Source organism: Paramacrobiotus metropolitanus, unplaced genomic scaffold (assembly GCF_019649055.1).
Source record: "Paramacrobiotus metropolitanus isolate TYO unplaced genomic scaffold, Prichtersi_v1.0 Parri_scaffold0000012, whole genome shotgun sequence".
NCBI lineage: Eukaryota > Metazoa > Tardigrada > Eutardigrada > Parachela > Macrobiotidae > Paramacrobiotus > Paramacrobiotus metropolitanus.
This window is the reverse complement of record NW_026570232.1, coordinates 1,379,078-1,392,267: the sequence shown is the minus strand read 5'-3', so window position 1 is coordinate 1,392,267 and position 13,190 is coordinate 1,379,078. Positions and strand designations below refer to the sequence as shown.

The following is a 13,190-nucleotide window of genomic DNA, read 5'->3' as shown; positions in this document are numbered from 1 at the left end:
CATTCCACAGTGCGCACGTTCGACGCAGACCGAATGCGCTAACAGAGTCCATAGACTGGAAAATCTCGCGCAGGAGATGCACCTCCGTGGGCAGTTGGACCTCTTGCTCTTCCGGCTGCGCACCGTCCTCTGAATGTTGGCGCTTCTTTGAGGCTCCCCATGGCAGCAGCAGGTCTGCATTACCCAGTTCGCCATGATACCAGTCCATGCCGCGCGTGGAGTAGTATGTGACTCTCTGTACGCAATCGTAAGGATAAGCAGGTAGTCGAGAGTACAGATTTACGTGAAATTGTACGTAATACTTAATACGCTTATTATATCAAGCTAACTCTCAGATAACAAACACATACCAGCACCACTGCAATAAAATCTAACAGAAATAATTGTTTAACATAATAATTATGATAACAAATGATTCGTAGACGCAGTACACACAATCGTATCACAGCAGCTGGACGTATTCGGAACACTAGGATCACTTACCATTTATCCTCGGTCAGCGGTGAACAACTGCTGCGCTGCACATACTGAATCATGCCGCTGTTAACCGAAAGAACACGAATCCTATATCGACTTTCAATCATCTTGCGAAACTCGTCGCCAATCCCCGACGTGGCTGTCGAGGAATAATTCTCTGGCATGCGGCATTGCCGCGATGCGAAAGCGCCGGACTGCAATGCTTGTTGTCTCGACGCGGAAACTGGCAATGACCAACGGACTTGGTCAATGGGAAAGAGTTCTTTTTGTGTGCCGATAATGTCACTTTCCAAGTGCACAATTACGGAACCGATATATCAGCAAACGGTGCAAACAAAAGCGGACTGACCAAGCGCCCCGGATACCATGTCCACGGAGCATGCGGATGTGCGTGACACAAAACTTCCACACTAGCGTTTTGCGCTCCCGTGGACCCTGACGCAGCTCCTCTTTCCAGGATTCATACATAGGAGAATGTGTTGCAACCGAAGCGTCAAAGACCCTTGAGTAGGTGACAAAAGTCGCTCGTTGGTCCCTGCAGTGGAAATCCACGATCATTCCATCCTGCGCCACATTAATCACTTCGCCGTGGATGAATAGGCCGCTTTCCGTCAACACGTCAACCGACTTTTTGGTGTTTAGTGACCTGTAGAACTGGATGCTCGTTTGCATTGTAGGCGTAGCAGTGATTAATACGGAAACCGAGCGCGTAGCTTGTAGTGTCTCGGTAGTCGGTACCTTGTCCAAAACCAATCTATTAATTGCTAAACACCAAAATTAATGGCCTTTGACACCCTGCCTGATACTGCACTAATACCATTTTAAAAGGAAAGTGGGTGAAAAGCAGGAATTACGATGAATTTTACAGATACACCTGAGACAATGAAAGTAAAACTATGTGGTACAAAGATGTGGAATCAGTGATAGCAGGTGTACAATAATGATACCTGCTAAGCTTTAGCTAATGACACCTGCTATTCAGTACTAAATTTCAGTAGAATTTGCAATGTGTGACTTATTATACAGGATAACAGCCGATTACATAGGTTCTATCGTAGTGACATTGACTGAACGGCTTGTCACATCATCCTGCATAGTGCATACGTACGTATTACCGCACATCAGTGTAAATTACGCAGCACCTGCGGTATGTATTTGTACTGTTCACCAAAACAGGCATTCTTGCTAAATGTACTTATACGGAGCGGAAGTTCCTTTTTAATTTTCTGAGCTGTCAAATACCGAGGTAATCCAGAGTGAGTAAACCATATTGAAGCGAATTAATTTTTAGTTAACCTTGTTACCCAGCTGTAGCTCTCCACGGTGACCGTGTCCCGTGACGTTGCAGTGCGGTACCGTGTCGTCACTCCTTAGAATATTCTTTGAATTACGAAGGCCTATCCAATGGAAAAACGGAATTAACTTCAGAATTTCCCATAAATAACTTATACAAGCCAGGCTATTAAGAGGATGATCACACTCCAAACTCTAAAGTGTGTCGCACCACCTGGTCTAGTGATTGATAATTTAGCGGTTGCCTCTGCATGAGACCCTTTGCGTAATGGATACGTGTGGGTTGAGGCTTAATTAACTGCTTGCACATCTCGCTTAAATGTGCTAAGTATAACTATCCATATCATTCCTATCTATATCATCCCTCTTGTATTCGACCGGACAGTACCAATACTCGTTAGCCTGCAGCGTATTAAATATTGACGAACCTGGGTGAGACACTTCAGTACTGGTATACTGATGATGCGATTTCCGACACAGAACATCGCAGAAATTAATTTCATTAGTCAATGTCACTGCAGCACACTCATCTGGGAGTGCAATTACTGCAATGGGCCGTCGATAATTCTACGTGCATATGCAGTCTATACTCTATAGCTCTTTATAACTGTCTTCGATGTCTTCCAGAAACTGAAGCGAAGAGTTTATCCCTTCACTACGCTACAAGTTGTCATAAAAAAACCAAGCTGTTAACTACGTCTGTAACCAGTATACAGAAGTCACAGTTGCAACCTTATTTGTGCCAACCGGATTTGGAAGGCTATCATCATGTCTCCTTCTGCACCCTTCCTGCGACTGAATGCAACTCTTCTGGTAAATAGTACGAGAATGGCACAACCACCGATTTGGCTGGTCTATGAGCTGGAGCAGCGCATCTGGTACGGAATCATGGTTGCAAGCTGCATCGTCGGCACGATTTCCAGTCTGTTCTTGATAGCGGCGATCTTCCGTTCCCAAGCTTCACTGTCCGGATCCAGTTGTTTGATGGTCAACTTGCTGGTTAAAGTGGTTCTGCAGTGTGGAATTGCCATACCTCTTGTCATTCAATCCTATCCAGGTAAACTACTGATCGTAAGTAGGCATGGTCGAAGTACAAATGCAGCAAGGTAAACGATACACTGACAACAACGTAATCAATAATTCATAAAGTTATTCCAGTTGTTGCGCAGCTTGCGCTGCCTGCAGACGTATAGAAAGGCTGGACGTAAACCGACGTAAAGCTTTAGAAAATTCTGGCATAATAACGATAGTAATATTACAGTAAACGTGCTGTGGGCAAGATGCAAACCATACACATTAACTGCCAACTTCAACAATCGACAATTAACGCTTTACATCCCTGTGTACTCATAGTTTTGCATATAAATCAGCGCTATGCATTGTACAGTTACAAAAGCACAATGCCGTACAGCTACTGGAAACAGAGATTAGAGGCCAAGTTTTTATAAAATAATTGTTGGCGGAGGGTGGTAATATTTATCTAATACGAATGCAGTTGACAGTACTGTACATACTGGATTTAAGTACCAAGTTTATCACACTGCACCATGAAGATCATAGTGCATATTTTGATTTACGATTAATTTCACACGATGCTGTATTAATTTAGCTCTTGGAATAACTGACAGTGAGTAATGCCAGTGGAACAAAAACTGCGACCTTTTGCTTAACGTAATAATTAGAAGCTGCAACAAACAACTATTATTACGTCGTTATTATTTGCAGATGTCCCTTTTAACTTATCCAACGTGCCAGTTTATTGCGCCAACTCTTTATTTTTATACTCCGCCCTGATGCCTTCAATCGACTACGCTGATCTGATGATCGGCATAAACCGTTTTGTTGCCATTTGCTTCCCTCACCATTACGCCCAGTGGACACGACGTCCTGTTATCTACAGTATGATTGCATTCTCCTGGGCAACCGCCCTGGTGTTTGCGGTGGCGCCACTATTCCCAACCATCGCCGCGTTCAAGAACCTCCCGCCTTGGCACGCTTGTGGCGTAGTCTACAGTCCTTTTTGGTCCTTATTTTTCTCCGTAGCAGGAATTGCGTTTCCGGTGATCCTGTTGTTCATTCTTTATGTTGCTGTTTTTGTGGTAATGCTGGTGCGCACCAATACATGGCGCAAGCAAGTGACAACGGCTGGGATGGATGTTAACAGCAAGGTCAAGACAATCGAGCGACGTTTCCGCAGTACAAATATCTTCTTCACCGTATTCGTTTGCTATGCATGTTGTATGCTGCCGGCACCGTTGGCGGCACCGCTCTTTCCTAAAGAATATGCCCGGTTGCCTTTCTTGCGACAAATACTGAGAGCCTTGATGACGGCTGGAACGGCCAGTATACCGGTATGCTCATACATATTGTGAAGTTTTCGAAAGAACGGTGTGCAGTAAAATTATTTTGTAGGTGCTTTACTTTGCAATGAACGACAGATACCGGAAGGGATTACTTCAATGTGGAAAACTTCATCAAAGGTCACGTGTTTCTGGAATGGAAACCAAATCAAATGCAGTTCACAGCCTCTCCAAACCGGTTGCCGCGATGACAATCGACTGAGTGCCTTCGAAACCTTGCGCAGCTGCTGGTTATAAGTTATTAACCGTGTTGCGATGACTCTCAAACTGTCACATATTACCGATGCTTATCATCGCAAGTGCTATAAAAATGGCAAGCGGTCTGAATCAGACCCGTTCTTGTGGGATAACCGTTCGCTGTTTAGCTCTGCATCCCTGCCCAATTCGCCTTTTTGAACCGATAGGTCCTGATCACCTGGTCACCTCTCTACTTCCTATCAAAAGACACAGGAGAGGGCAGAGTTGGTCAGACTGGTCAAAATGCATATGGTCTAAGTTGCCACATGAATGGGACAGTCTACTTACCTTTCTTTTACTACCTTTTCTGTATGTGATGGTGCTGATTATATGTGATTTCGTTTCGCAAGGATCTGGTAAAAAGAAGGCCAGAGATGCTTTTTAATATCACGCGGCAGCGGTTGCGATGTAACGGTCGTTCTGTGATATGTAACTTTTAAAGATTGCCGCAAGATCGCCGCAACACGCCCAGTTCTAAACAAGTAATTTGCTGGCGCGATGAGCCGGCAATTTTCAGCTCGCATGGACCCCACAAAAGGGCACCCAGTACATCCAGGCCTGGTCGCCGGGTTTTCCGAGGTGACCGGACCTTGGATCATTGGTTGCGCCACTCGGGGAACATTTTCACGCGTTATTTCGGACGCACTTTGAGCCCGCGCTGGGCCTACGTTGGCGCAAAAAGACAGCTGTTTTGGGGCAAGAAAAAGGTCATTCGTAGGTTTTAATAGAACACTAAAATACCGTTCAGCGGCCGGTTTCGACAGTCTACACAGCAATGTGCGTCCAATAAATAAAAAAAACAAATAAAATCATACCATGAAATTACTGAAAAATACACCATTCAGCGACCGATGTCGATTTCACACAAACAAAATAAACGAATAAAATTCCACAAAATTCAAATTAAACTATTACAGAGTTATGCCTTCACGCAGCGTTTTCGAACGTCATTTTCCGACAATAACAAATAGAAGACCAGACGAAGTCCAGTGCTTCTCGATTTCGACTGAGGCGCGACGATTTGCTACCACAGCTCCTGCAATAAACACAGCTGTAAATTTCCAGTTAAGTTGTTAAGGGACACAAAAACATAAAAAAGAACAAAAATGCACAAAAACAATGTAAATGCACAAAAAAAAATTCAAAGGCTGACGAATAGCATTATAGCACCATTAGTACCACACAAGACAACATCACAACAATAAGGCGATAACGAACCACACTGCTAATTTCTAATGCGCTTGAGTTATAATACGCTTACCTGTTCAATTTCTTGTTATCGCGGGCCTCGAATTCGGCGTTCCATATCAGTGACAGCGAGAGAGTTTCCACGTCCAGAAGAGCGAAAAATAGAGTGGGAAGGTTTCGATCGAAAACTGTACTACAACAGCTTGCAACTTTGTTGATTCCACCTCCATTTCAACGTTAACATCGAACTAATAATACTAATTCTTAAAGAATATTTGAACATCTTGAAAAATCGGTCTCGAAGTTCGTTAAGATTAAGTGAAAAGAAAAATCAAAACCTCTGACAGACACAAACAGGACGAGTTCGCTGCAGCTAAAAAATTTTAAAATTGAAACTAAACTTGCACAAACGTGCAGCGGCCTGGTCTGCGGCCATGTGTAGATTTGAATTCCGAAACTGAATGGGCATTGGCGGAAGTTTAATGCCCGCCCTTACGCAGCTTATACACTGGAAGCCGTGGCAGCCACCTGTGGGGGCGCAGTTTCAACTTGCCGTTTATTTTCGGTGTTTCGCCCGCTCACTGGCGGCTTACGGAACAAATTGTGTTAAAATGCGTTATTGCGGCCGCACACACGCCCCAGCAAATTTAGCCATTCCGGCTGGGACGGTTATTGTGTCACCGTACTCATTCACTGAATATGTAAACCTAGCAAACTATCCGTTCCACCTACACCGAACAGTACTAGTTGTACCCCTTAATTTTGACCGAGACTTTTAATTTTTACAGTACATCAATTCGTAATCTAAAAACAGCTTTGTCGATTAAAACAGTGTGCAAAATGCAAAGTCATATAATAAGAATAAGTATACGGTACAGTAAATAAATGCTCCATGCGTAGACCGGTATTCTGGTGCATGGAACGTGCGACATTAAAACACAATTTATTTAGGAAGAAGTACGCGCAGTAGATGTGTTGAATGCATACGGACGTTTCATATCGATTCGAATGACTCTCTTCATGTATTCCATGATTTGAAGGTCACACTCCATCGATGCATTAGTTGCGATTCCAAAACATTCACGCGCGATGCAAGAAGCTATTGATTTGTACGTTCCACTGCATTTGTAGCACTTACTCAAAGAGAAGAAAGGATGCTCACGCACATCGTATAATATTGATAGTTATTGCGGACATGGCCTTTCCTCTGGGTGAACAAATCTTGCAAACATGGAAATCAAGGTTGAAAGAAGGCGCAGCATGTCTATGGTTATAAGCGGAGCTGCATGCTCGCAATATTTTCAAATTAAAACGTTTCTGTTTTGTCACCGTTCAGGCAACCAGAAATCCGTTGACGAGTAAGGAAGTGCGCAGAACGCATTCAACGCATACATCAGCAAGATATTTGACGCACCGAACATCCACAAACATTTCTCTATCGGCAATTTTAATATATATAACATATACAAATGTTTTGGTACGTTGCATGATTGACAACGAAAAATTAGACAAATTAAACGTTACGAATCCAATGTAGTAGACCTTCGTAATAGATAGTATCTACATACAATGTCCGAGTCGACGACAAGTACTAGCGCTCAAGGAAATGCGACAATTAACAAGACCACAATCCCTATCTGGGTCGTATACGAAGTGGAGCAGCGCATCTGGTACGGAGTGATGGTGACCAGTTGTGCGGTTGGCAGTATCGCCAGTGTGGGTCTTATTGCGGCCATTTTCACCTCCAAAACAGCCCGCACCGGCTCCAGCAGTCTGATGGTCAATCTGTTGGTAAAAGTGGCGCTGCAGTGCGGCGTCGCTATACCGCTGGTAATTCAATCATATCCGGGTACGTAGCGAAAGGTCACGCATAGATAAAGTAGTATATACGCCTCATTTTCGATATCTGCAAACGTTGACACCAGTTTTAGTTTTCCTACAGCAAACTTACATGGCGTGAAGTTGATAGAGTCTTATTAATTTTCCTGCGTAAAGATTTATAGTAGATTTTCCGGCGCCAAAAATAAGCAAAGTGACTATTTCATCTACCGGTGTATCCGTTGTATATATTAATTTGAATAATCTCTGTTGAACTTTATAGGAATTCCTTTCAATTTATCCGCATCCCCGTCATTTTGTGCCAATTCTCTATTCTTATACACCGCTCTAATGCCGTCCATCGATTACGCCGACCTGATGATCGGCATCAACCGGTTCATCGCCATCTGTTTCCCGCACCACTATTCCCGGTGGTCCCGTCCGCCCGTCATCTACACCATGATCGGCCTGTCCTGGTCCACCGCCGTCGTCTTCGCGGTGGCGCCCATGTTCCCCAACATCGCCCGCTTCCGCAACCTACCGCCCTGGAACGCGTGCGGCGTGGTGTACAGTCCCTTTTGGTCGGTGTTCTTCGCTGCCGGCGGTATCGCCGCGCCGGTGGTGGTGCTGTTCGTACTGTACTTGGCGGTCTTTGTGGTGATGTTGTCGCGTAGTCGCATCACGTGGCAGAAGCAGCAGAAAGTGGCGCCGGTCATGGAGTGTAAGGTCAAGCGCACCACGGAACGCCGCTTCCGCAGCACCAAGATCTTCTTCACGGTGTTCGTGTGCTATTCGTGCTGCATGTTGCCGGCACCGTTAGCCGCGCCGCTCTTTCCCAAGGAATACGCCAGACTACCGTTTCTGCGGCAGATATTGCGAGCGTTAATGACGGCGGGAACCGCAAGCATTCCGGTTAGTCTCTCATTCTGCTATTTACGGTGCATCGCGTACAGCTGGCAATTTATTTTTATATGCGCTGTTTAATTATACTGGCTAAGGCCAAGGGAGTCTTAATATAATGGGGCTACATGGTTTTTCAGGTGTTGTATTTTCTACTGAACTCCAAATACCGTAACCAAGTGCTTTCGTGCGGATACAGACCAAGGTTATCATCACATCCTTCTAAAATGGAGAAGTCAAACGTATCGCGTAGTCGAATGAAGTCCATGGGTGCAGGCGCGACGACCGATGCTGCATCCGAATGAACCAGAGCGAAATAACGAGCGCGGGTGACATCCATGCTGTGTTGCAGACTGTACAGTACATTAGCACACTGCGAACCTTGCAGATACCGAAGCCCGCTTTTAAACGTTTTTAGTGATGCCTATTTTGCAAAATTATATAATATTATTAATAATTATAACATAATTAATAATTATGTCAGTTGCCTTGCGCGTTTGCATTGCGAAAATCTTCTCTTTTTTGGTAGTCGGCTCTGTTCAAATGGTACCAAATGTGCGGAGAGCATCCGTATAATGTATTATACGAGTATTTTAATCATATAAACAAAACCACAGCAAAGCTGCCATGAAAAACAACATCGGGTACAAATTATTCCCGATCAGCCAATCTAAAAGCTAAAAAAGCTTATACGAGTATGTGCAGTACAATGAGTACATACGTATCTGTGTATCTACCACGGTTTACATTAATTTAACTTTGAGCCACACTTTTAGTCTTTCGTTGCACAAATTATAATAATTAATCTGGCTTTTCTAATTTTGTATGAGATATGTTAACTGTTCGTTAATTGAATAATGGGTTTTTCGAAATGGGTCACCCAAACGACAAATAAGTACCGCAGACCGAAACTTTGTTGACTTTTAGCAACATTAGCAAATGATATCAAAACCAATGCTGCATCAACAAAGACGAAACAGAATACCGGGACAAGCAAATAAAAATAAATGATGGTGCCGGTTGCCGCGTTTCGCATTTTACATCTCTGTGCAAATACTGTCACCGCGTTATTAAGAACAAGACAAACCCAATGTTCGAAGATCCTTTACAGTATATAATATACAGAGTACGAACATTTCTTTCATTAATCACAACGTTCAACCACCATCTCTCCCATCACGCTACAGCCCATCAGATGACCTTCGTCGTCAAGCCTTCGTCAAAATATTGCTTCTCGATCTTTTGGGAGAAAAGTCCTTCTTTAACAGCAAACTGTGTCCCGAAAAGGAGAAAATCCCCACATCGACAAGAGCAGCAATCGCTTTCTTCCAGCATTCCTCATTAACAATACCCGTGCGCAGCTTCAGACTCTCCACATCCATCTGATCTATATCGTTGAACGCCGCACAGATCGCATACTGCGGCATATCCATGGTGATCAGCAGCGGCTTGCGAAGGTAGTTCACCTGCACATCCACGAATCCCAGTTTGTACATCCAGTTCAACGTAGACCGACCGGTTTGGCGCGTGTAAAAGGCCGAATAGCGGTCCACCAGAAGGAGGATATCCGGGGGCAAGGTCATTGTCATCCCTTCCTTGGGAATGGGCCACACGCCAGGCTGAAGCAAATGAAACATTCAATACTTTATTGGGATATATTTTCTTCCAGTCAATTGTATTATACTGCTCTTTTAAGATCCATACAAAGAAGTAAAAATATTTAGTACGGCATTCAACTGTTACTAATCATGCATCATTTGATAGGCTTAAAACCGCCAGATATTGATGCCCACACTCTACAAAACGGTCCAAACCCACTGTATCAAAAAGCCAATCTCATCGTGCAATGTAAATTAAAAGCTGCAGACTATTACGCTTGCTTGTCAGCTACTTTAAGTACAGTATGCTAAAAGAAGTTAGATATACGAGTCTACGTCCTACTTAATTAATCACAAAACTTACCGTCAAAACATTTACGAAAAGTTCGCAATCAGACCGCGGAGTTGCAGAGGGATCGTCATCGTCCACAACTTCGGATAAGAAGGCCGTCATCAGACTCCGACTGCTTTCAATGTCGTTGACAAGCCGTTTGACACACTTGATTTCCTTTGAATCAGCCCCGTTTTTGCATAACTTGTCAATTAAAACGTTTTCCATCATGAGATCAGGGCGTCGACCAAGTAGCAAGCGTCGGGCCATTTTGCGAATATTGCACTATAAACGTGAACGAGCATCACACTTAAATTTCGAGAAAATCGTGCTGCTGGTGGCGCGTAAGGTAAGGCGTAATGTTCTACGTTTCAATTTCTGTTAAATGTTGAAAAATCGAAATTATACTATTAAATGATTCTCCTTAAGAAAAATTAGTGAATATCCATCGTTCATTGTTTTTACCTCATAAAAAGATCGGTTATCCTCCAAAAACTGGCACAACATAAGCGGCTCCAGGATTGCATCCATTCGATCAATATCGGGATTTTTTCTCATGAACTGGTCATAATGTGCAACCAACGTCTCGGCCAAGGAGAATTTCTTGTCAAGATCTCCTTGTTCCCGGTTAACCACAAACCGAAACGCTGTCTCCGCGGCCTTCAGCTGACGAAACGTCTGTGGCGCTAAATTGTGCAGTTCCAACAATTCCTGGGAATTTTCCCCAAAAACGGGCAGCATATCCAGTGAACTGGTTTCCAGAAATTCAGTGGTCTTTTCCTCGATGGTGGCCAGCAGGAATCGCCGCCGCGATGCCCTTTCCTCGGGAGTAAAGAGGTGGGACTGCTGGTACATGAGAAGCAAATTGTCGACGAGATTCTCGGTGCGCGTATTGAGATTATCCAGGAAAATCGACGCCAGCCCTTCCCCGAGGACTTCCGACCGCAGTGCGTGCAGCTTTTTTATTGTCGATTTATGGCAGATATCGGAGGAACGTATTATTTCCTGATCAAAGAACTCCGAAGTCTGCAAAAAAACACTGAGCCATTAAACTCCCGTCATTCGGCATTACCGTTATACGTCGAAAAGCGGGCCTACTGTCTCCTAAGCACATAGTAAAAACAATACAATTAATTAATTTTAACCAAAAACGTTGGCAAAACCTTAACCGATTCCAAATCTTTTAGCATTACCTTATTTCCATAATTTCGAAATATACGCAGTATTGCGAATACCAGTCACACAAGTCATGAACAGATGATACCATTGCACTACGATTTTGTTATTATTCTTAGTGCTTCATTTACCCTGTGCAGATAATGGAGACTCGTAGCATTCCGAGTCAGTGCTACGACTTCTTTTTCGCAGCGTTCGCGCATTGCCAGCAGGAACGGCAGCTCAAAGATAGTGCTATACACAGGCAGTTCGTCCTCATCGCATCCATATCCATCCATGGTGATCAGCGACGTGACGACAGTCTTAACACATCCCGAATGCTGCGTCGCGTTGTTTTCCCAGTCACTACGATGTACATAAATCTAACTGAATGGAATCAACATGAAGCTAGAAAAAACCTGATTCGTATGAAAACGAATAACTGATTTTTCACTGGAATTTACAGTGCTGTCGCAACTGGCTCCCATATCGGCACAAAACTTCCATACTTTCGCCACTGTACTACGCTAAACCATCAATCTGTCTACCCTACCGCCGCTTACCAGCATATTCCCGCGATTAATGGATCCGTCAAGCGTTTCCCCAAGGATTCCACTACCGAATGCTTCCAAATTTCATGGCCAATTTGCATAAAATTTTTCTGATGTTTCCCATAATACACCCACAGCGAATGGAAGGATAACTCCAGGGCTTCGATGGATTTCATGGAAGTCTGGAATTTCTCCCATTCTGTGACGTAGGTTTTCAGGAACTCCGATCCCACCAGTGTGTCCGGGAAGATCTCATCGTACACGCGCGATAAATGCAGACTAATCTGATAGTAGACGCTCTGATAAATCCGTCTGGCGTACTCCAGACGGTGCGAGCTGATTCGAAATTCGTACATGATCCTGCCAACAAGCACAGTCTCCGTCAGAATCACTGCACAATATGGGCGACTGCGTTGTGCATTCAACGCCAAGAACAAGAAGCAGAGTACAGGCCAAAAGCTGGGAAAACTTACGTGTGCAAATCGGAGAAGAACTTGTCAGCATACTGCCTGGCCAGCAGGCTGTCGATGGCCTCCTTCACTTCGCTCCATCGTCGGTCGAAAAACGCTCCCACTTCGACGGGATGAGTAGGTTCTAGTCTCTGAGAGGGGAGTGGCATTTTGATCACCATTCTGGGCATCGTCTGCTGTGAGGAATGGGGAGTCACAAAATACGGACTGCAGATTATCAGGTACAGTGATTTGTTAACAATCCTCAACTTTCTAATTGAACTGAGAGCTCTGCAACTGAAGAAATGCAATTTACATACTCGGAAAACAAATTTGGAATGGCGATAAGAATTGGTATGGTCGGTAGAATGTCTGACCACCACATGGGAGGCAGTGCAAAAGTGCCACTGCAGTCGTTTGAAAGGAAAGTTTTCGTTAACCTGGATGCACCGATCTTGGTGGAGTTTCTGGGAATTTTGACCTTTCATCAATTTTAATTTGACGACGGAACACGACCATATTGCCAGCCGTAAACCCTGGTTTGAAAGCGTCAAACGTCTGGCATGGCTGGCTGATTCTCAAAAAGCGGAAGAGGCTAATATCGCGCGCCGCAACCCAGCAAGCCACTAAAAACGCAAAAGAGAGTTGCTTATACTAGACCGAAATGCTGACCATGGTGAGTAGAAATGTGTTTGTTATAATGGGCGCACGGGAAAACAATAATGCATATCCTAGAGTGGGTTATTTCACTCGTGTTTAATTTTTATTGCCGTGCGCAGAATCGGATGACTGTTTAACATGTAGCTAGTTAGGCTGTATCCCTATCATGAAGG

General features: G+C 44.1%; 3 protein-coding genes across 3 annotated transcripts; 2 read left to right on the top strand and 1 right to left on the bottom strand.

Moving 5' to 3' along the window:
• Positions 1-2,063: 2,063 nt before the first annotated feature.
• LOC129584127 (uncharacterized) lies at positions 2,064-4,720 on the top strand. Its single transcript, XM_055476239.1, has 4 exons — positions 2,064-2,202; positions 2,398-2,827; positions 3,496-4,121; positions 4,183-4,720. The coding sequence occupies exons 2-4, from the start codon at positions 2,539-2,541 to the stop codon at positions 4,330-4,332; spliced, it is 1,065 nt and encodes a 354-aa protein (XP_055332214.1). The 5' UTR covers positions 2,064-2,202; positions 2,398-2,538; the 3' UTR covers positions 4,333-4,720.
• A 2,404-nt stretch (positions 4,721-7,124) lies between these two features.
• LOC129584108 (trace amine-associated receptor 13c-like) lies at positions 7,125-8,578 on the top strand. The gene is made up of 3 exons (XM_055476212.1): positions 7,125-7,404; positions 7,657-8,285; positions 8,414-8,578. Exons 1-3 carry the CDS (start codon positions 7,125-7,127, stop codon positions 8,576-8,578), a joined length of 1,074 nt encoding a protein of 357 aa, XP_055332187.1.
• Positions 8,579-9,185: 607 nt separating this feature from the next.
• Positions 9,186-12,723, bottom strand: LOC129583989 (cullin-1-like). The gene is made up of 6 exons (XM_055476062.1): positions 12,382-12,723; positions 11,921-12,268; positions 11,510-11,723; positions 10,668-11,228; positions 10,236-10,487; positions 9,186-9,892 (listed from the first exon to the last, which is right to left on the bottom strand). The coding sequence occupies exons 1-6, from the start codon at positions 12,546-12,548 to the stop codon at positions 9,482-9,484; spliced, it is 1,953 nt and encodes a 650-aa protein (XP_055332037.1). The 5' UTR covers positions 12,549-12,723; the 3' UTR covers positions 9,186-9,481.
• Between the last annotated feature and the right edge of the window lie 467 nt (positions 12,724-13,190).

Coding starts and splice junctions, on each gene's coding strand:
- LOC129584127 (XM_055476239.1), top strand. CDS start 2,539: ATGTCTCCTTCTGCACCCTTCCTGCGACTGAATGCAACTCTTCTGGTA. Junction 2,828..3,495: donor TGTCATTCAATCCTATCCAG/GTAAACTACTGA, acceptor TATTATTTGCAG/ATGTCCCTTTTAACTTATCC. Junction 4,122..4,182: donor CTGGAACGGCCAGTATACCG/GTATGCTCATAC, acceptor ATTATTTTGTAG/GTGCTTTACTTTGCAATGAA.
- LOC129583989 (XM_055476062.1), bottom strand. CDS start 12,548: ATGCCCAGAATGGTGATCAAAATGCCACTCCCCTCTCAGAGACTAGAA. Junction 12,269..12,381: donor TTCTTCTCCGATTTGCACAC/GTAAGTTTTCCC, acceptor GCTTGTTGGCAG/GATCATGTACGAATTTCGAA. Junction 11,724..11,920: donor TTAATCGCGGGAATATGCTG/GTAAGCGGCGGT, acceptor TGTACATCGTAG/TGACTGGGAAAACAACGCGA.
- LOC129584108 (XM_055476212.1), top strand. CDS start 7,125: ATGTCCGAGTCGACGACAAGTACTAGCGCTCAAGGAAATGCGACAATT. Junction 7,405..7,656: donor GGTAATTCAATCATATCCGG/GTACGTAGCGAA, acceptor TGAACTTTATAG/GAATTCCTTTCAATTTATCC. Junction 8,286..8,413: donor CGGGAACCGCAAGCATTCCG/GTTAGTCTCTCA, acceptor ATGGTTTTTCAG/GTGTTGTATTTTCTACTGAA.